This window comes from Lissotriton vulgaris, chromosome 3_1 (assembly GCF_964263255.1).
Source record: "Lissotriton vulgaris chromosome 3_1, aLisVul1.2, whole genome shotgun sequence".
Classification (NCBI taxonomy): domain Eukaryota; kingdom Metazoa; phylum Chordata; class Amphibia; order Caudata; family Salamandridae; genus Lissotriton; species Lissotriton vulgaris.
The window spans coordinates 716986331-717009031 of record NC_141689.1 but is presented as its reverse complement, the minus strand read 5'-3'; the positions used below and the strand labels follow the sequence as shown (position 1 = coordinate 717009031).

At 44.0% G+C, this 22701-nt stretch overlaps 1 protein-coding gene across 1 annotated transcript in view; it reads left to right on the top strand.

The window, feature by feature from the left end:
* Window positions 1-22366, top strand: part of REEP5 (receptor accessory protein 5) — a 122227-nt gene extending 99861 nt beyond the window's left edge. The window contains exons 4-5 of the mRNA XM_086961030.1: window positions 13473-13641; window positions 19857-22366. Of these exons, the coding sequence (XP_086817156.1) occupies window positions 13473-13641; window positions 19857-19906 (219 nt within the window). The 3' untranslated portion in view covers window positions 19907-22366. The remainder of the gene's footprint in view (window positions 1-13472; window positions 13642-19856) is intronic.
* The last annotated feature ends 335 nt before the right edge of the window (window positions 22367-22701 follow it).

Here is a 22701-nt window from a genome sequence, read left to right as displayed (position 1 = left end):
TTCTACAAAAACTCTGAAGGACAGAGAAGGCCGGCTTCTCCTTTGGCTCCAGCATCTTAAAGACAAGGATTCTGTTCTGTCAGACGCAGAAAATGTTCACTCTGGTCCTTCTTCAGCAGCCTCTAAGCGTGGTAGTGTTCAGGATATTCCTTCTCCTTTCCTCAAAAGGAAGAAACTGGCCCTGCCTCTGGCCTCTGTGGTGTCTCCTACCACTCCTACTACCACTGCACCCACGAGACCTGGCTCTCAGGCGTTTTCTGCTGCCTCTAGGAGTGTTTCCACGCCTCTTAGGGTTCCGTCGTCGACAGGACCGTCTACGAGCGTTCCGACGACGAGGTACGCAGTGTCTTCTTCATCGTCGACGACTACATTGACGACGACATCAGCTTCTGCTTCGTTGACGACTGTCTCGTCGTCAGCCTTCACGTCGACAAGAGTTTCTTTGCCTTCTCAGCCTGTCTCGTCGACTATTCCCATCACCTCGTCGACGAAGAAACTTTCCTCGTCGACGAAAGCCATTCAGAAGACTCCATCGACCAAAGCCCTGTCGACGCGGGCTCCGTCTACGGAGATTCTGCCTGCGTCGACGACTGCACTGTCGACGACCACGTCTACGATTCGCCCGTCAACGGTAACTCCGTCGACGGCACCGTCGACGGTGGCACCGGCTTCCTTTCCCTCGTTGCCTTTAGTGCCTTTGAAGTCTTCAAGATCCTCTGGAGCTGCTGATCTTTCCCAACGTCGCAGTAAGGCTCTGTGCCACCAGTTACCTGCTCCAGAGCTGCAACCACCTTCTCCAATGTTTGCCTCTACCTCTGAGCATGACACTGATTCTGAGAATAAAGATGACACGTTTGGGGCAGCCCATAGTCCCTCTGATTTGATCATCAAATGTCAGGAGTCTGACCCTGACGAAGATGGCGGAGACCAGGAGTCTCAACCTGAAGAACAGTTTGTCCAAGTCCCTATGGCTACATTACCATTGTCTTTGATTTCCAATCTCCAGCATATGCTGGATGACTACAACCGTTGTTTCCCAGCATCGCCGCAAGGTACTCCTGTGCAATCTCCTTCTGCCGTTGCACTACCTCCACCGTCTCTTCCACCAATTTTACCGCCCACAACTTCGTCTCAAATTGACGTCCATCAGAATTCAAACGACCGTGTATCCGCAGGATACGGATGATAAGGCGGTTCCAGAGCGAGAGGACGGAGAGGTCCCTGAGGACTCGGATGAGGATGCAGGCGAACCCGGTATGGCGGAGTGGGACGACTACCGAACGCAGACGCCCTCTCCTCAGCCTGGAGACTCTGGTGATTCACCTCCAGTAGATATCGCCAGTTGTCATCTTCTAATGGACAAGGCGGCTCAGCGTTTCAAATTACCTAGAACACTTCGTGAGGAGGACGGTTTCCTCTACGATTTTAAAAATAAACCTTACAAACCGGTCCACACGATTCCAATCATCGATTTTGTTTGGAAGGAAGGACTTAAACTCATGCAGGCTCCAAACACCTTACCTGCTCAGATACCGCGCCTTGAGAACAAATACAAGGCCCCAACCGGTTCTCCAGCATGCTTGATTTCTCACCCTAAGCCAGACTCAGTAGTAACTCAAGCTGCACAACTTAGAGCCCGGAATCCAGCGTCTCCAATCACCGTGCCTCCGGATAGAGGGTCGGCGCCTAGATGGTATTGGCCGCAAGTTTTCTACCATGGCTTCCACTTCTGTTCGAGCAGCCACTGCCTTAGCCATTGTGGGGCGCTATGACCGACAGATGTGGTCGGACATATCTGCATTAGTGGATCTAATACCGGAGGCCTCCAAGGCGGACGCTCAGCAGATTCTCCAAGATGGGAAGAGAGCATCGGAAGAAATTATCGACTGTGCAGTCGATATTGCTGGTACAGGTTTCCGTCTGCTTGCAAGTGCAGCTGCCCTCCGACTCCAGGGTTGGTTAAAATCCACCTCCTTCTGGCAGGAAGTCCAATCCAGGATCCTTGACATGCCGTACTTTGGTGAGTCACTGTTCGAGTCTCACATAGATGACGCTCTGGAGTCCATTAAGAAGGACACCGATACGGCTAAGTCATTGGGCACGTTGCAATTCCGAAAGCAGCCCTTTCGAGGTGCGCGCGGACGCAGCACTTTTTCCACTTTTCGAGGAGGACAACAGTACCGCTCATACAATCAGGGCAACCAGTGTTACGCATCCAATCAGCAGCAGTCCAATCGTCAGCAGTCCTCCAGACCCTATAGGGGTAAATCCTCCGATCGCGGATCTACTCCTAAGCGCCAATGACTTTTATCATCCCCAAAGTGTTGGAGGTCGAATCTCTGTTTTATTCCCAGTGGTCCTCCATCACCTCGGACCGCTGGGTTCTAGACATTGTACAAAGGGGTCATACCTTAGAATTCGTCAAGATTCCTCCTCTTACTCCATCTGGCCCGCCTACTCCACACCTCCAGGAGCTTTACCATCCAGTCCGTCTTCTTGTTCAAAAAGGTGCAGTCGAAGTGGTCCCTGTGCATCAAAGAGGAGAGGGGTTTTACTCTTTCTTCTTCCTCATACTCAAGAAGACCGGAGACTGGCGGCCCATTCTGGATTTGAGGGCTCTCAACCAATTCCTCAAGAGCCAATCTTTCCGCATGCTGACCCTACTAGAGATCCTGCGTCTTCTAACCAGCGGGGATTTCATGACTAACATAGACCGTCAAGACGCGTACTTTCATGTCCCGATTCTCCAACAGCATTGCCAGTACCTGCGTTTCAAGGTGGGACAAACGCATCATCAGTTCAAGGTCTTGCCCTTCGGACTTCGATCAGCTCCTCGTGTGTTCACGAAGGTACTGGCTCCTGTGGTGGCTCACCTGCGTCTCCAAGGTGTTCAAATCTTCCCATACTGGGACGATTGCCTCCTCAAATCTCAATCCCGCCATCAACTATGTCAGGACACTCGTCTTTGTCAGCAGGTATTTCAATCCCTGGGGTTGGCCATCAAAGTCACAGTTTGCGCCGCTGCAAACCAGAAATTTCTTGGGAGCTATCCTAGACACGAGACTATCAAAAGCGTTAGTCTCGCACAAGCTGCAACAGAAGATCCTTCGTCTGGTCTCCCTCATCCGAATAAAACAGTCCGTTTCTGTTCGGACGTTATCATTTTTGGGGATGGCATCATCTTGTATCGCACTGATCCCAAATTGCAGGTTGCGAACCTGTCCTATTCAGGAGGAACTGTACGGACAGTAGCGTCGGGTCTCCGGGTCCTTCAACGACCTAGTTGCAGTCACAGCCGGCATGAGAGAGTTTACATTGGTGGGCGCAGCCAACCAACCTGGAGATGGGGACGTCGTTCCTCGTTCACTCACCAGATCTCACGCTCACGACGGACGCCTCTGGGGGGCTGGGGCGCTCATCTCCAAGGCCTATCCATCAAAGATCTTGCTGGCTGGATGTCCACCAATTGTATGAAACTGAACGGCGGCAAGACGGAGGTGCTCATAGTGGGGGGAGGCCAGTCGGCGTGGTCGTCGGCGTGGTGGCCATCCTGCCTAGGGACGGCACCGACGCCCTGCCAGGAAGCCAGGAACATGGGAGTATGGTTCGATGCAGGTCTTATCTTTGGATCCCAAATCAATCGTGTGGTCGGTGTTTGCTTCGGTGTCTTAAACTCTGAGGAAAGTACTGGAGCTTCTACCAACTGAAGCACGCAAGACACTGGTACATGCATTGGTGACCGCGAGATTGGATTATGGGAATCTGCTGTATCTGGGGGCACCAGAGAAGAGCATTGGTCGCCATCAGGTATTGCAGAATGCTGCGGCACGCCTGATCTTGAGGCTACCCAAGAGAGCATCTTCAAAAATGGCACTTCAGACTCTCCACTGGCTCCCGGTGAGAAGCAGAGTGGAGTACAAGGCACTCTGTACCTGCCATCGCATTTTGAATGGCAGGGCGCCACAACCGCTGCAGAGCTTGATGGCGCGCTATAAACCGTCCCGTGCCTTAAGATCTGCGGGCTCGGGACTGGTAAATTCCCAAGGTAAAAAAAGCGCGCATGGGGGGAAGATCGTTTAGGTACCTGGCAGGGTTTAAATGGAACAAATTACCGCTTGAACTGCGTCTTGAGCCCTCGGAGACCAGGTTCCGGTCTAAACTCAAAACCTACTTATTTGTCCAGTAGTTGGTCTGTCTCCCCTTCTTTGGATCCTGTTGCAGCCATCTCACCATAGCGCGGGGACACGCCGGGGCGCGTAACCAGGCGCTTTATAAGCTTCCCTATTATTAAAGGCAAGTGGACTCCGCCCCAACGCAAGTGGCATATCAACAGGCTAGAGTTGATGGCGATCTTCCTAGCGCTCAAATCATTCCTACCTGTAGTTCACGGAGAGTCAGTGCTTATCCAAACGGACAGTACCACCAGCATGCACCACGTGAACAAACAGGGAGACACCAAGTCTCCACACCTGTCTCGCTTGGCCCAGTCAATCTGGGATTGGGCTCTCTGTCATCAGATCACCTTGACGGCTGTCCATCTGCCGGGCGTGTCCAACATCCTAGCAGAGTATCTAAGCAGGTCCACATCATCGACACACGAATGGGAACTGCAACAGCCGACTCTGGATCTTGTGTTCCACCGATGGGGTCGCCCAGCTCTAGACCTCTTTGCCACGCCAGAGAATCAAAAATGCCCATCCTACGCAAGCTAGCATCCCCACCCCGGTTTGTGCGGGAATGCCCTTTTGATCGATTGGTGCGATCTATTCGCTTACGCTTTTCCGCCGATTCCGTTAGTACCCCAGGTGCTGTGGAAGATGCGGAGGCAGCCCTGTCACATCCTACTGATCGCACCTCGTTGGCCCAGACAGGCATGGTTTTCGGAACTGCTTCTGCTGTCCCAGTGCGAGCCCAACCCTCTGCGTCCTCGTCCAGACCTCCTAACGATGGATAGAGGCCAAGTGTGCCATCCGGATCCCTCCACACTACAGTTATCAGCATGGAACCTGAGCACATTGAATTCGCAGACTTAAACATCTCACGAATGCAGGGAAATCCTCGCTCATGCTAGGGCTCCGTCTACCATCAAAACTTATAAACTCAAGTGGAAAAGATTCTGTCATTGGTGCGTAGCAGCAAATGTCCATCCAATCCATTCTACTCCGGAGCAACTTCTTCCGTTGTTCTTAAGTCTCGCTCAGTCCGGACTTTCACATGCTACCTTGAGTGTTTTCCTAGCTGCAATCTCTCGCTTCCGACACGATGGCTCTTCCTCCCTCTGTTCATCCAGAATCCTACGCCAGTTCTTCAAAGGGCTCTTCCGTAAGTTCCCACCTGTTCGGCGCCCTCCTCCACCATGGCACCTCAATGCTGTACTATCTCAACTTATGAAGGCACCATTTGAACCTATCCATAGGGCTGATATCAAGTTCCTCACCTGGAAGGTTGTGTTGCTTTTAGCTTTGACTTCATCTCGTCGCGTGAGCGACCTTCACGCTTTCACTATCAAGCCACCTTATCTACAATTCAAACCCGATGGCGTGGTGCTTCGCACCAACCCCTCTTTCTTACCTAAAGTGCCTACGGATTGTCATCTGAATGAGCCTGTGTTCCTAAAGACTTTCTTTCCGGACCCAAAGTCTCCGGCGGAGCAGCGCTTGCAATCTTTGGACATTAAACGATGCCCTAAAATTTTACATTGCCAAAACTGCCTCCTTCCGCAAGTCCGACCAACTGTTCATTGCTCATGGGCGACTGCGTAAGGGGCATCCAGTTACCAAACCAACAATTGCCCGTTGGCTTTCTTCAGCCATTACCTTCTGTCATCCACAAGCAGGCAAACCATTGCAGTCTTCAGTGAAGGCTCATTCTACGAGGGCGATGTCTTCATCCACCGCCTTGTTTGCCGGTGTGCCACTTCATCAGATTTGCCGTGCAGCGACATGGTCCAGCAGGCACACCTTCACCAAGCATTACTGCTTGGATGGCATCAATTAAGCGGATACCACAGTGGGGCAGGCAGTGCTTCGTCATCTTTTCAAATAAGGTGAGCCTCTGTTCCCTCCTCCTTTGTGTTTTCCTGTGATTGCGATTATTGTTACATGACTGTATTATTACTGTCTTTGGCTTTTTCCATATGTGCCTAGCAATCTCAGCTCTACGGAGGTTACTGCTCTCTATTCTATTCAAGCATGTGAATCTATGAAAGACACCCCTAATACTGGAGAAGAACAATTGTTACTTACCTGTAAACAGGTGATTCTCCAGTATTGGTGTCTTTCATAGATTCACATGTGACCCACCCTTTCCTCCCCTCAGAGGCTCTCTTCTCCTCATGCACTCTAGGTCTCTTTGGTGCTACGAAAATCTGAGGACTTGGGCTTCTGAGGAGAAGGTTCTAGAGGGTGCTTGCGCCTGATTGGCTGTAGTTTGGACTAACCTAATGACACTAATGTGTTACAAGTGGTTTTTCTCTTTACCATGCATTCCTATGTAGGAATTGTTCTGGAGGTTTTTTCATTTGTATTTACCTCTTCTTTTATTATGCATTATGTTTTTTCACATCTATATATATATATATATATATATATATCTCCACCACATCCAGACCGGCGTATCCCCTCTCTCGATCACAGAAAGGAACAACACGAGAGCAGTGGCCTCTATTCTTAGTGCAGATTTATTCAAACACAACGTCCTACGCGTTTCGGAGTGGTTCTACTCCTTCATCACGGGCAAAATTTGTGCGTTTCAACATAAATAATAAAGTAAAATAATATATCACGTGATAACAAACATAAACAAAATACTTTGTCCTCATACATCTTATGTTTTTCATTCTAGATAGAAGTATTGCTGATAACGAAAGGAGCATGCCGAATTTGCTTTAGTTCAGAATATCTGTGACCCATAGCATAAATAATAATCAACTTAAGCTCACATTTTAATACATTGACTAGTTATAATTAATTGCTTTGATACAGTACGAAGCAAAATGATATAAGTTGCCCAATGCTTTACTGTATTGAAAATTAAATAAAATATAAACTAATTATTTCAACAGAAATCGGCAACTGCGAGACTCGAACCTACAGTCTCAAAAGAGAACATTTCTCTAAAGCCCGTTAGTCCCTTGAGCTAAACAGATTAACGTTTTCAATTTGTAAATTGCGTGGTATCTTCATACTCCTAATATTATCAGAGACCATTCTCATGCTATACCTGTGATTATACATTGCTTCATTTTCAACAAAAGTAGGAAGAAAGTACTGCCCAAGTGGGCCATATCTACTCATGTGAGCGAAAAAGTTCATCAAAACTGAAATTGAAGTTGGGTCAAACATAATCTTGCCCCAGTGGGCTAATACTCTCTTGGTCATCTGCGTAGTCCTTCATCAATCAATCTTGTATATACATCTGTAACAAATAAGACGATAAAGGCAAAGACCTGTTAAAATCTTCATAGCCAAAAAGTGGTATATGAAGAAAACACAAAATTCTAAAAACAGCAATCAGAAATTTTCAGCAGCAAGATTCTTTTCAATTGGTTAATCATACAATTTAATTTAATGTAAGTGCACCGACAATTCCTCGTCCATATTTAACCCGTGGGGCACCATGGTGTTAAATCTGATAATAAATTTGGACTCCAATTTTCTAAGTTCCAACAGTCTGTTACCTGAGGCTCTTCCTGAAGGCTTTCAGTGTGGGGCTTCGTCTGATGCTGAGGGGGAGTTTGTTCCAGGTCTTGGCCGGGAAGTAGGAGAAGGATCTGCTTCATGTTCTGGATCTGTGGATGCGGGTGATTTTGGCCAAGGCCTGGTCAGCAGAGCGGAGGTTTCTCTTGGAGGAGTAGAAAGATTCTTTTGTTGAGGTATTGGGGTCCGGTGTTGTGGGGGGAAAAGTCTATGGGTCGCAAACTTCTGACCTCACCAGCGGGTGTAACCCTCGAGCATCATGGTAAATGCAGTCTTTAGGCGTGTGCGCCTTTCGTAGCTCTGGACGTGTAACGGGCAAAGTTGCAGCACCAACTCTGCACACCGGTGTTTCGGAATTGTTGTTCCTCATCAGCAGAGTGTAGGCTTTTTCAGGGATTACTGGATAGGTCGCCAAAGTATTAACAGGTTTGGTACCCCTCGTGGCGCGAAGATGCGGTGTCTGAGCTAGTCAGGTTCAAGGGAACCATATAAAGTGAAAAGTCTATGGGCCGCACACTTCTGACCTCACCAGCGGGTGTAACCCTCGAGCATCATGGTAAATGCAGTCTTTAGGCGTGTTGTTGAGGGCTTTGTAGTTGTGTGAGCAGCTTCAAAGTCACACTTTTTTCAAAGGGGGGGCCAGTGGAGGTCTCCTAGGTGCTGGGTGATGTGGTCTTGTCGTGGGATGCTGAGGACGAGTCTGGCTGCAGCGTTATGGATGGTCTGGACTGGAGTTTGTGAAGCAGAGATTTGTTGATTCTGGCATAAAGGGCATTCCAGTAGTACAGCATGCTGGTGATGAGTGCATGGGTGACTGTCTTTCTGGATTCGGGGGGATCCATTTAAAGGTCTTGCAAAGTATGCGGAGGGTGTTGAAGCATATGGAGGCTACAGGGAGCATGATCAACCAAAGAGCTAAGGGAAGACAATTAGAAGCATCACATTCATTTTTGTGTGGGTGGATGACATTGTGTCCATCCCTAATAAACCGTGTTGGTTCCTTAAAGCTACTCCTAGTGTCAAGGGCTTCCAAATATGTATGCTGGTCCCCATCATAAGAGTATTATCTCTGAAGCAATTGTGCCCGTTCATGGTATAATTGTGCCATTGCCATAATATTTTCATCCTTGACTATTTTGGGCATACAAGTCTAGTAATTACAAACTTGCTGCCATTACTGACATAGTAAGAGCATGACTGGCTTGCTTTTAGCCATTCCTGCCAGAGGGACAACCGCTTCTCCCATAATAATGACCATAACTGATATATGTTGGGCATCCAGCTGTGGCACAGTGGTAGCCCCGGTTTAATGGTGGGCATTATTAGCATAACAGATGCATTAGTAGTGTTATGGTGAGCAAGCATGGCTTATGATTACAATTTTTAAGCAGAATTTGTCCATCAGAGGCATTTTTACATGGCGGTACTCAATGAAAACGAAAAGCTGATGTTTAGGGACTGTGTATTTTCCTATAAAGAAAACTGATTTGTTTTTTAAAGAAAAAAATTATGCTTTTTCTGAAAAGGTTTTTCTTTTGGAAAATTGAGTTTGATCAAAGTGGAAAGTGGTTTTGATGGAAAATATAAGTATTTTTAAAAACTAATATACTAATGAAGACAAAATATTACAATTCTAAAACGCATTTAAATTTGTTAGCAGAATGATGATTCTATTTGAGTTGGGGAGACTTACTGCTGTGGTAGTACCCTTTGTGGCACACAGCATGTAATGATTTGAATTTTACTTGATTGCAAGCATTTAATATTAATAAACGTTTTCCTAGCATTTAGGTGATAACGTCATCTGGAATGTTTGGGTGGTTACAACTCGTTCTTAGGGTGGTCCTAGTGTAATGTTAATACATATCATCAGCATTTTACAGTGATAAAATATGCTAGTAGCTCAGCACAACTTTCCTTGAGCCAAGTTAGCTCTCATTACAGAAATGGTTGGAGACCCCTGCCTTACTCACTGGCAAGTGACATAAAACTGGTAGATCTTCCTTATCGATTTTGTTTCCTGTATGTAGTGCATAAAAGTGGAAGGAATTTGGCATTGGTTCTCATAACTATTCTGTCCTGGTGTACTTAGATGTGTGCTTTTCACGCTGTTAGTGCCTGGAGTACGCTAACCCTACTCAGTATTGTTATGGCTACCATTGGGGACGTTTTTTAGGTGAGAAATTGGACACCTGCCCTATGAATGGGTTCATCAGTTGTGTGAGAAAAAGGTTGAGGTTGTATGTGGGCTAAGAAATGAGCATGGAGCTAAGAATGCATCCCATTGATACTGAGGGAGGTTAAAGTGGCATTTATAGCTCATCCGATAAAAGGGTGAAGGAGAGGTGGCTAGCAAATGTAGGCTTCAGCAGTAAGGAAATTGATGGAAGAAATATGAGAGCAAAATTTGTAGAATAAATTGAAAGCCATGGGAACACAGGATCTGTAGCAGCAGCTTTTTTCACAAGGCAAAAGTTATACCAAACAAATATTACTCTAGATTTTTGTTGCAAGTAAGGTCTATTTGAGAAATCGAATTCAGAAGGGCTCCTCGAGATAGATCCAAAGTGACTTTCGGTGAGTCTTGTCAATTGAGAGCTGAATAATGAGCCGTTTAAGTTGTAGTTTATAAGTATTGTTTAAAAAAAAAAGTGTCAAGTGAGGGTAATGAATAGTGGCATTGGCCAGTACTTGGGCTCATCCTTTTTAATGACGTTAGCTGTCAAATTACACAATAACCAGAATGGGATTGGCACATCCATGTTTAACCAAAGTGACTTTGTTTTATATTCGCCCTGTTTTGAACCTGGAACTTTGTTTTGGTGTAAACAATATATTTGACATCAAATCGTCTCTGTGATGCGTATGTGGTTGCAAATCATGCACATCAGTTACTTACGTGTAACAGTTTAACAGAGTACCATTATATGCATTAATTGTTTCATTCAACCTCCCCATGATTATAGACTTAAAACTGGCTAATTATTGGCTGGGCAAGACATTGTAGCTATAGCGTTAACTAAATGAGAGTGGCGATTTTACAATGTATGTGAGCACTTTCTTGTTTTATGATACAAAGCCAAGCATTAACTTCTTTGAATGCCATGGCTCAATGCCCATAGACACCAAGTGCTTTTTTAGAGAGGAGAAAATTCTTCCCTGACGGAAAAAGGTTACTCTTTACAATACAACGGTTTTAGACACTGCAAGAACTGACAATTGTATGGACTGTAGCTTCTGTTCACGAGAACCCTTTAACATTGTCTTCACAACCAGTAATAACAGAAAAACGGAAGGTTGGAAAGATCTGGTCGTAGTGCTGGAGACAGCTGTCACCTAATGCAGATCACATGATGAGAGGCAACCAAATTCCTAGGTGGCACAGATCTGCAAATTATTTCCACTCAAGGCAAAAAGCTGTGCTTTAATGTTTAACAGTTCAGGACATTGGGCCTTGTCCTAATTGTTTGTAAAATAAATACAGAACAAATAGTGTGCAGATCTGGACTGACCATAGCACAGCCACTTAATGTTCTAAATCGGGAAGCATCTACCGATCCGAGAAGCTCTGAACATCTGAGCAACTTCTCTGGAGAGAGTAAAAACCTGCCACAGTACCGTGCATAGCCATAAAACCCACTGATGCAGAAGTGGCTCAGGAAAGTGTAGCCACCTCTCACGGCAATGAGCCAAATAACTTGCCATAGTCATGAGTGACAACACCATAGATAAAGATCACAGTATACCTTAGACTACTCAGATGGGAGCAAATACATAAAAGAACCTAGTCTCTAAATTATCTAAGCAGCATGGCTCCCAGTGCCTTAAAATTAGAATACTTGAAAGGCCCACCTGAATATATCAAATACTCTGATAGTCTAGGAGACATACCTCTAGAAAATGAAATAGAAGAGGCTTTGATATGATGATGATGATGATGTGACATCTCATCCATACACTGCATGGTAAAAGATATCGGTATACTGTTGACTGTCTTACGCTTAACCAAGATGTGACTTGCATGTGGCTCTCAGAGTACACTTAGCACCTCTTCTGACTTGCAAGAAGTCACTATAAAATGAATCCTTTTGTAGGATGCCTATAACAGTTTTTTTATGGAATACCTTAAAGGTACACTACTCTTGGCAGGGCCCTCAAAAGCAAACCTTGAACTAAAGTTGGGGCTGAGCAAACTCAAGGTTTTTCGAGTCTGTTGATCATAATGTGCTGAATTCAATGTTTATTGTTGCCCTTACAACTCCAAGGTTAGTAAGCAAACGTTAGGCACTCCATCGAAGATCCTTCTGTGTCCTATGTGTTCGGCATATGCAACCGAGGTTTATAGGAAGGTTATATTAAACTTTAATGACCGATATTCCATTGACTTGATCTCCTTCAAGATCCTGCAGAAGGTACATTCATACCTAGGATGTAGGAACACATGGTCATAATGGATCATTTGGATAATACAACATATAAAAAGACGAAACACCTCTTAGCCTTGAAGGATTTCTAAACCGCATATTAAAGTTCTGGGGGCATGTTTGGGGAAACTCCTCCATCATTAGAGCCAAGGTGACAGTGCTTCCTCAGCATCCTTTGACTTACTGATGAGCACAGACCATACACTACTTCACTGCACATACCAGGTGACCGGGTTTTCATCAGTCTGTCACAGTACTATTAGGTAACTCTTCTTGTGCCTTTCTGAATTGTATTGAATGCTGTGGTTTGTGACACAGTTCGTCATTGTCCGTTTTTTTAACTGAGGAGCATGTTGACCCTTGGTTAATATTTCTTGTATTTATTGCCCACATGATAGGATCACTCATGTCATACAGCTACAATGTGCTCTGATGCCTTCTCTGACTCAGCACCATGAAGGTGTTCTACTTTTACTTTATCCAAGTCAATAATTTCTATTTCATGTATGTCCTGAAAGCCCATAGTCTTGAGATAAACAGGTTGTAGCCTATGGATTGTGTATCGAGAATTTTTGCCATATCCTCATGAAACTAAATCTCCACATTTTCACCTCCCTGCTAACTCCCTGAGCTCATCAAGACTATCTGGTAGGAATTATCTATATGTTAATTGTGAACATGCTGTGGAGGGAACCAGTGGTGGATGACATTAGACATGATCTCAGAGACAAGGTGGCAATAGATCAAATGTGTTTGTACCACTGACGTAACGGAATGCAATTTAACCTTGTTATTTAGTAGTTGGTGTTTAAGTTGAAGTATTACTGAAATTATAAATTTGCTGCTTGTGCGTAGTAGTGCAGCTGCATTTTTCTATTAGCAACTAATTTAGTATTAAAGCTGGCCTCAAATATCTAGATTCAAGACCGTATAGATCTGTGGATAGCATATCAGTTAAAAAGCACCTAATCCCTCGCCCCATGAATGCTCAGCATATAATGCTCCTGAGCTCTAAGAGGAAATTCATTAAACTGATGTGTGCGTATCATTGTGCGAGTTTGGATTTACAGTGAGGTACGTTGGGTCATACTCTATTTCATTGCCGCCTCCGTATAGCTTGGGGTCCTTTCAATGGAGCATATCTTTCTGTTGACCACACTACCAATTTGAAAACTTAATAGTATCTGGATAATTGGCAGGCTACATGGGATACTTATACTATTGCATTCTGTGAACCCATTTATGCTGAGTAAACTAAATTAGTAGTTCAATGATTCACATGTAGCGTTTGTGATGTTGAGAAAGGTGGTGATATGCTCATTGTTTTCTTTTTTTTTTTTGTCCCATGTAGTGTGGTTTTCTGGTGTGGTGCATGGCCCCAAGCCCAGCCAATGGTGCTGAGAAACTGTACGCAAAAGTAATTCGCCCTTTGTTCCTGAAGCATGAAGCTGTGATGGACCGTGTGGTGAAAGACCTGAAGGACAAAGCTTCAGAGACCGCAGACACCGTTACCAATGAGGGTAAATAAAGTTAAAGTTTCTTGCTAGAGCAAGTTGTGTGGTAGGCACAAATACGCTGTGTGGCCCATTTTATATTGAGTTGGCAACCGCATTAGCATGTGACTTGGGAGTATTTTTTTTATTTATTCACACTGTCTATGGTTGTGGGCTCAACATCCCATGCAATATCTTTTTGTAAATGTCTGCCTCTGTGTGAGATTTGTTAGTTCTGTATGTATGACATCCTCAAACTTCCATCTTGAACAAAAATCTTTTCAGTCTTTGCTTGACTCCGAAATTCACAATAGAAAACCACAAATAGCCTTGGTAAGGCCTGTGGCTCTGTATTAATGTACTTTGGTGCAGTGTATATGTTTGAGAATCTCAGTGAGCAGCAGATATAACAATTGTGTTTTTGCACTGCATGGATAATCTGGTCTGATAAGAGCATTCAGATGGCTTTCAAGATGTCCCTCTGGTTCCTCACTTGGCAGGGTGCTGTTAGGTGGGAGCACTTAAAGATTTGTTTTAGAGAATGGAAATAAAGCTTTACTAATGTCTCATTATCCGTAAAATCCCTTAGATGATTGCTTTATGAAATGTTAGTAGTAGAAAATAGCAGTACAGTGGAGAAGGCCCATAACAGGAACAGTGTTTGGAAATTGGGCGAGGAACATCCATGAGTATTTGGGTTTTGCAGCATGAAATCTCTTCTAGATGCACATGCTTTGCCCAGACCCGTTATCTAGTGGTTGGGTACGGAAGTTTCCTTATTGTCTTCAAATGTTGTGGTTTGGACGTCGATAGTAATTCCACAATACCCATGTGTGTGCCCACAATGTTGGATTCTTTTTATTCCGCCATTGTGTATGGAGGTGCATCTGAGGGCTGCTGATGATTTTTCGATGGAGATTGCCAAAGGATCCTCAAACTAAGGCAAGCCGTTGAAGGAACAGAGCTCTGTGGTAGAGAGAGGTTTTTGGGTGTTTTTGTCTGGAGGGATTAACATTTGGAGAATGTTTCTTAGTCAAAGTGGGATCCCTGGGGTTCTTCAATGCCATCTTAGAGCATGAGCACACTTCAAATTTTTCCCAATTTGCCTCCCAAAATTTGCTCTGAACGACAAACATCCAGTCAATGAGTCCTGCTTGCCTCAAAACCATAAGTCTGACAACTCTTTGTGGTGCTCTTATTTTAAACCTAAAACTCTAGTCAACAGACACAGGATCATTCAGGCACATTGGGTGAGCACAGACCTGATGGCGAAAAAGAAACTAAAGAAGGGTACTTCGTCAAAGGGTTTCTCCCAGAACGATGCGGTATAGGTGCAGGAGGCACATGGAAAATATGAGGTATAAAAGGTCGAAAAGACACACCATAAAGACAATAAGCCCATTTGGCCACATGCCTGTAAAACCCCTGATACATCTAAAAAAAAAAAAACAATCGCCCAAGCCACCAAAGCATGGTTCTTTGAGCAATACCCCCAGATTTACTGAAAGTGAAGCCCATGACGCCCAAGACACTAGCCATCAAAGGAGCACAAAGCACTTCTACTTGGAAAGAAAAATGTACCATTAAGGATATGCCGAAAGGCATTGCCTCGACTTCTGAGGACGATCGAGAGCGAAGAGGGAGGCCGAGTCGAACATCCTTGAATGAGAAGGTTCATAGAGAGCCTAAAACTTGTGACATTGAGGGAAAGAAAGGGGCATTGGAAGTGGAGATAGACAGCCTGATGAAAAAGAAGAGGGCCTTCGAAGAAGCCATGACTGTTGAAAGTAGTTAGGCTGATAGGGTTTAAAAGAAGTATGTAAGATACTTTTTATCGGAGGATCAGGAAAAAAATACAGAAGGAAAGTCAGGATATAGAAGTGGGGGAGGAGCAAGAAGGCATCTTTGGCTTTGATCCTGAAGAATTGGAAATAGAGTAGCCACAGAGGGAAATGCTGTGGGAGGATGTCTAGGCCATCTCTATTTTATAGGAGAGGGAGTCCTATCCTTCGAGGCCTTTTCCCCCAATGAGATTTCCACATACCAACTAATAGTGAAAAAGGCAGCAGATGCCTTGTGTGGAGGTTGAGATGGAGGGGACATGTTTTCTCCTCAACACACTTACCCCTCCATATAAGAAGAAACAATGTCTTCCCAGGCACCCCAGCATTGTGCAACAAGGCAGGAGGTTTTCTCTAAATCAGTGACAGCCAATGCAGAAACACCACAAATAGAGAAGAAATACAGGACATTAACATATAACTCCAAATATATTCGAGGCCATGTGGAACCAGACTCCCTACTTGTGAGTGCAAGTCCCCATTATCCATAGGGCCCTCACCAGACAAAGACAGTAAAAACATATAGGCAGTAGGAAGAAAAATGAAGTGAGCTGCAGCCCCACAGTGGTGAATCGCCAATACCAGTGTATTGCTAAATAGGCATGCTTACCAATACTGAAAGGATATAGAAAACCTCTTGTCACACCTCTTGGAGGAATTTTATAAGAAGGCAAATGGCATTATTGAGGGTGAAAAGAACATTGCAAACTCATGCCGTAAATCTGCTTTCGATGAGGATGATGATGATAATGCTGCTCCAGCAAGCAGGTAGCTAGCTACGGTGACGACCATGAGGAGGCATGCTTGGCTACATATCTACTGTTTTAAGCCTGAGGTAAAATCTTCTATCATTGATAAACCCCTTGCAGGAAACCAGCTCTCTTTCCAGGTTTGGACAAATCGCTGGAAGAACGACTAATTCAAACAAAAACCGCTAAGCCAGTGAGAGCACTTCAGGTCTTTGTATCTTGATTCAAAAGAGGCAACTTCCAAGAAAAGAGGTCAAGGGAGACCACTGTTTGGCATACACAGCCAGAAACGACAAGGGTCCATGGAGCTATGGCAATATCAGAGCTCATTTTTAGGCAAAGGAAACTAAGGGGTGGAAACTCTAGAGGTTTTAGGTCTAAGTGACTCAAGCTACACATCCTCCTGCCACACATTACCTCTGTAGGGAGGAGGAAAAAGGACTTTCCCAAAAACTGAAAAGCTATTTCCACAGCCAGCGGGTTGTAAATATAATTCGTTATGGCTACTATATAGACTTCATATAAAAATCACCCAAAAATCACCAAAGCATTAAAAGGACCACAAATTAGAAACCTTACACAAAGAGGTCAAGGAGCTGCTGGCGAAGAAAGCTATAGAAAATGTGCTACAAGAGGAAAGAAAGAGAGGTGTGAACTTACTTTCTTGTACCAAAACACGATCTGACTATGCGACCTATCTTAGACCTACACTTTGTAAACATGTACATACATTTCAAATGAAGACTTGTCAGAATGTAATTACTTTGCTAGACAAACGGGGATACCTTGCAAAGATGCCGCTTCCATGTACTCATTCTCATAGCACACACAAAAACCTAGGATTGATATTGGAAGGAGAACATTACCAATTCAAGGTACCTTTTGGAATAAAGTCCATGCCAAGAGACCAAGACACAAGCAGTGGTAGTTGTACATCTCAGAAGGTAGGGCATACATGTATTCACCATACATAGACGATTGGCTGGTCAAGGCAGACACCTCGAAACTTTGTCAGGAGAACATGACAAGAATATTGTCACTTCTGCACACCATAGGATTTACAGTGAATTGGGAAAAATGGTATTCCAGTCAACAAACCAGTAAAACCTTTTTGGGAGTAGACCTAGACTTACAGTTGGCGATGGCATACCCTATTCCCTGGAGGGTTCAGGCCATACGTGCTCAAATTCACCTCTACCAGATGTTAGTCTTACTTGGACCACAACGTTCATGGAAAGAGTGAAGACTTTTCCCAGTAAGGGTGATGCCACTTTCACATTGGAACTTAAACTTAGTTTTGGCAAGGTTAAGGAAGGTACCACACCCTTTGCTACCAAGAACCCCATTTTCAGTGTAAAAGGTCCATCATTTTGTGCATTTGTTTAATCACATCACTGAGTAGAGTTCGTGTGATACAGGCGCTAACAGTACAGGAGCATTACATGCCCATACAAACGGATAAAGTAATAATGAGGATACATCTGAAGTTCTTACCAAAGGTTATTTCACCTTTTCACCTTTCCACATAAACCAGGCTATTGCGATACCAGCTGCCTTCCACACACCTACAAACGCTGCTGAAAAGGGCCTACACACAAATTAGATGTCGGAAGGGTAGTCATGTACTACATGCAAGTGACATCCAGCATCTGGAAGACGCAGCCATTTTTTGTAAGCCACTCCGTTCAATCTCTGAGAATGGCGTCTCCCAAAACACTATTGCTAGATAGACTGTTCAAACTATGTTACTGTTAAGCGAATCTTTGATTAACAAACAAAAGGCACACTCCACTAGGAAGTAAAGGTCTAGGGTGCTTTTATGGCCAACGTCTCCAAACCAGGTGCTTGTATGGCCAACACTTGGTCTTCTGAACATACATTCACAAAACATTTTGTGGATTTACAATCTCGCAAAGACCTTGAGGCTTGGGCAGGCTGCGCTGAAGAACATTTTTGTCTTCACTCCCTCTTCTACTCACCTCCACAAGACAAGTAATACACGACATAAGAATCGAGAAGAGGTTTCATGCTACAAAGAAACCAGTTACTTACCTGATTATAGCTTGGCAGCTTGAGACGCTTCTAGATTCACATAAGACCCACCTCCCCTTAGCAGGAGGTTCGTGGAAGGTACAAAAAAAGATGGTGGGCACAAGCATGGGCATTGTGGGATTATTGTCGCAGTCCTATAGGGACTCTGCCCTTGTCGATTCCCAAACCACCAATAAACAAACCTTTTGAAGACAATTAGAACACTTCCGGACCCAACCACTAGATGGCGAGGATTGTGTCAAGCATGTAAATGTAGAAAGCTGCAAAACCATAATTGCAGGCAAGAAACTGTTTTTTTTAGTAGGGGATGCAAAGTCACCCGCAGAAGCAGATAAAGGTCTTGATCCTAGTAAAAACATACAATAAGTGGCAATTAGGTCCTGGGGGAAAGGGAGAAATAAATGTGTTTCCGATTGTTACTACGTCCCATAGTTATAAGGTGTGACAGCTGTGACACAGCGGTTGCACACAGTATTAAGAACAGTGAACACAAAATACAGTGGGTGCAATTTGACAAAAATAAACATTGAAATGGTCTGGATTCCTGTGGGAACCTCAAGCAGTGCAGGTCGTTTCCGATTGTTACTACGTCCCATAGTTATAAGGTGTGACAGCTGTGACACAGCGGTTGCACACAGTATTAAGAACAGTGAACACAAAATACAGTGGGTGCAATTTGACAAAAATAAACATTGAAATGGTCTGGATTCCTGTGGGAACCTCAAGCAGTGCAGGTCTTACTCAGAGGAGACTCTCCCAGAGGATTCCGTTTTCCTGTTGGAAGATGGTTCATGTACTTCGGTGCTGTGGTTGCTGGATGGGTGTTTTCTTCTTTTGGTCAGGTTAAGAAAGTAGTCTGTAGCCATGTCCAGATGAGAGCCAAAAATGAAGGTTTTTGTTCCTGTCTTTGCCAACTCGACTGGCTAGAGTAATGTGCTGGTTTGTAGATGTTGTGAGTATTGTGTTGGGCTGTGTGAGAAAGACCGCCCTTTCCAAGGAAGGTAGAGCTCGGGTGTAAACCCAGCTACCCCCTGATCTGGCCATCTACATTTCTACATTCAGATGGTGGTGGCCATTACCTCCTGGTCCACTGTTGCCACCAACTCCCCATAAGGACCTTTTTATTGTCTGCATGCTTTTTTATCGCCCATCCTCTCTCTCCAAATATGGTGCCTTGGTTGCTTTGCTATGGAGGATTGGGCAAGTGTCGGTAGAGGTTTGTCCCGCGACAAATGATGTACATGTTTCTCTGCTACATACCCTCTGACACAGCACTGGAGCGATGGATGGGTCCGTATAATCTCTGATCCTTTGTGGCCTGCTTAAGGAGCTCTCGTCTCCAAGGCCGTTCACATGTCAATTCATATTCAAAGAGTTCTGCTGTAGGCATAGAGGCACCATTTCCACTACTGAAGCAGTCACCTCTGTGCTGCCCTGGCATTGGCTATGTTTGCACAGTAGTAACCACTTTAGTGGCCGTTGTAGGATTTTTACAAACCCTGTATAATTGAATTTACTGTACAACTTGCAGACAAATAATACTATTTGATTGCAGCAAAATTATATCACTGACCCTTTCTTTTTTCTTTTTTTGTCACAGTTAAGCGGGCTACCGTTAACTTGTTGAGTGAAGAGAAAAAAAGCACCTAAAACGGTCGACCAGAATTGAAGATGCCATCACTCTTGTGACACAATCATGTTCTCTGGAATGTCCCCGTGTAATCTTTTAATAATGTTGCCTTGGAAACAGTTTTGATATGAAACAGGAATGTGTTGTATTGTGCTTACTTTTTTGATGTTGTCTGTTCAGAAAGTAAGCATTTTATTTAAATGCAATTCAGTGAGAACAGTGTACAAAGTGTATTTAAACCTATTTTAGTCATCTCCGTGAAGGGAAGGAAGGCCTTATGTTGTCTCACTGTGCACTAAAACGCACTCGAATAAAATTCGTACCCTACGAGCTTTGCATTTACTGTTTATTTATACTCATGTGTATGTAGTAATCAGTGATTCACGGATTGGTCTGTATTTTGTTTAGGTCTTGTATGAAAGACATGTGCCACATAAGATTTTCATTGTAAATTGTTTGTGTACGCCTAGGTTAAACGAACTTTCAGTGTCTCATCTCAAAAGAAGGAGCAATCAGTTGGCCAGAAGCTTCTCTTAATTTGTGGTTATACCTGGAAGACAATATCTCATGTTTTGCTGAGCATGCCAATGAGGTTGTACCAGCTAAAAACGAAGACCTGATTTTTCAACCCTTAAGAGGTAGCAGTTTATAGATACAACAGCTTATTCGGTCTACAACACTGTGTTGTAGAGAGAGAGGCCAATAAAGGCTTTGGGACACTGTTTGGTACGTGCTAGCCATCTCTATTCCCTATGATAAAATTGCCTACAATCTTGTGGGCAAATAGAATTTCCTTCAGTGCAATTCATGGTGTTTTTTAAATGCTGGATTTTATTGCATCTTAATGCTGCCTATATCCCACTTGCACTATTTTGATGCATCTTAATTCTCACTGTATTCCACTTGCATTATTTGAATGCAACTTTATGCAAGGTGTATCCCACTTGCATTATTTTGAGGCATATTTACGCAATTTGTATCCCGTTAGGTAATTTTTCCTCTGGCTATGTGCAGCAGTATACTCTTAACCTAAAGGGTGCAGGTCAGCCATTGTTGACCCACTTGAATACAAGGTATATGGAAAGGACCATAAAAACCGCCATTCAATACAAGCGTATGTCATATCTCTTTTGCAGTTTATTTAATTAATTATCAGCTAAGAATACAATACGTTTGAGACAAATTATCCAATGGAAAGATCCCTCATTGTTTTTAGATGATGGTATTACTGTGACCCAGTGTTTATGCCAGGCTCACCATTCATCAGTACTCACATTGCCAAACCTACCAAAGCACAAAGTTTATCTTCACGCTCAGTAGCTCATAGTTTCCCACACAGATTACAGTCTGATGTTGCTAATGTGAAGTGTCCCCATGTAGTGTCTGAATATTTGGTGCAGTTGTTTTATTGGCAGATTCGTACTGAAATCCAGACACATTAGACACCAGTTCGAGGTTCCCTTAGTTAACCATCATTCATTACACTATGGCCGTTATCTGCTGAAACCCGTCAATATCACGTGAAACGTAAAATATGGTCAGTTGTGTCTCTGTGCAAGATCCTGCATACATGGTTTTAAAGCGGGGCACCAATGGGGTCATTAACTTAAGCCGAACGGTAGTAGATATGGAAAATGCTGTTTGACATTACAGACATGGATCATTGTTGCTGCCAATCCGTAAAGAGCCCTGTTCAACTTTTTTACACAGGGCAACTGTATTAATCATTTCTTGGCACCCAGTTCTACTGAGGACCATTGTCCTGCTTCACAATACCTACCTTCCAGTGTGCCCTACACCTATTTCGTCTGTGCTTTCAAGAAATCCACTGTGGGAGATGTTTGCTCTGTTGCCACCTACCTGCACAGGATATTCATGGTGGAAGTTTGGCTTACAGTTTTGTGCAACTTGCTGATGAGATACTTGAAAGTGTTTTGTTGTAGGGGTAGAGAGGACCTGGTATGCGGAAAGGTACAAATAGCAGATTACAAGCTTCGTGATAAGTATTACTGCCTGACACTTTAACCTCTTGCAAATACCACTCCAGGTGAAAGTGAAACCTAAAGCCTGATAGATGTCTTGCGCCGCTGGAGCAGGATCATGGAGAATAAAACCACAGCCAACCTTTTATAGGTATCACAACAAAGAGGCAAAAGACAACACAATGGCGAAAAGCTACACCCATCAACTCACCGTTTCTCAGTTGACATAGTTGTGCATTGCAAAGTTTGTGTTTGATAGAAGTATTTGTCCTGTTTTCTTCTGCACTGGTTACTGTCTTTTTACCCTTTACCTGAAACACGTGCCTATCCTAATGGACAACACTTTCTTAAACATAAATAAACCTTATCTGTACTGTATAGTCACTAGATTAGCTGAACCATCGAAATTTCAATGTTGGTATGTAATTATGCAATTCAGTCTTGTGCTTTATACCAAAACGTAATATGTCAATAAATAAAAGGTAAGCTACTACCAAAGCTGAGGCCTTTGTATTTCCTTTCCTTATTTGGTAATAACTGTTTTTATTATCAACCACTGAGTAGCTGGATTCCTTCAATGCAAATTTAGTGAGTTTTGAGGCAGACCCATTTCTTTTGAGTTTGTGTCAAGTTGCTTTCCGCCTGTGTAAAAATATTTCCTATTGGCTTTTGACATCTTGGGACATCATTGCACAACTACCACGCACTGTACACTGTAGGAAATGGACAGGGAAAATCCTAATGTACTTTGCTGAAAAAAACAAATTGGAGACGTGTTCTGTTTGTCCCTTACAAACTTCTGGGTGCCCTGTACAGACAGGTCAGAAGACCCG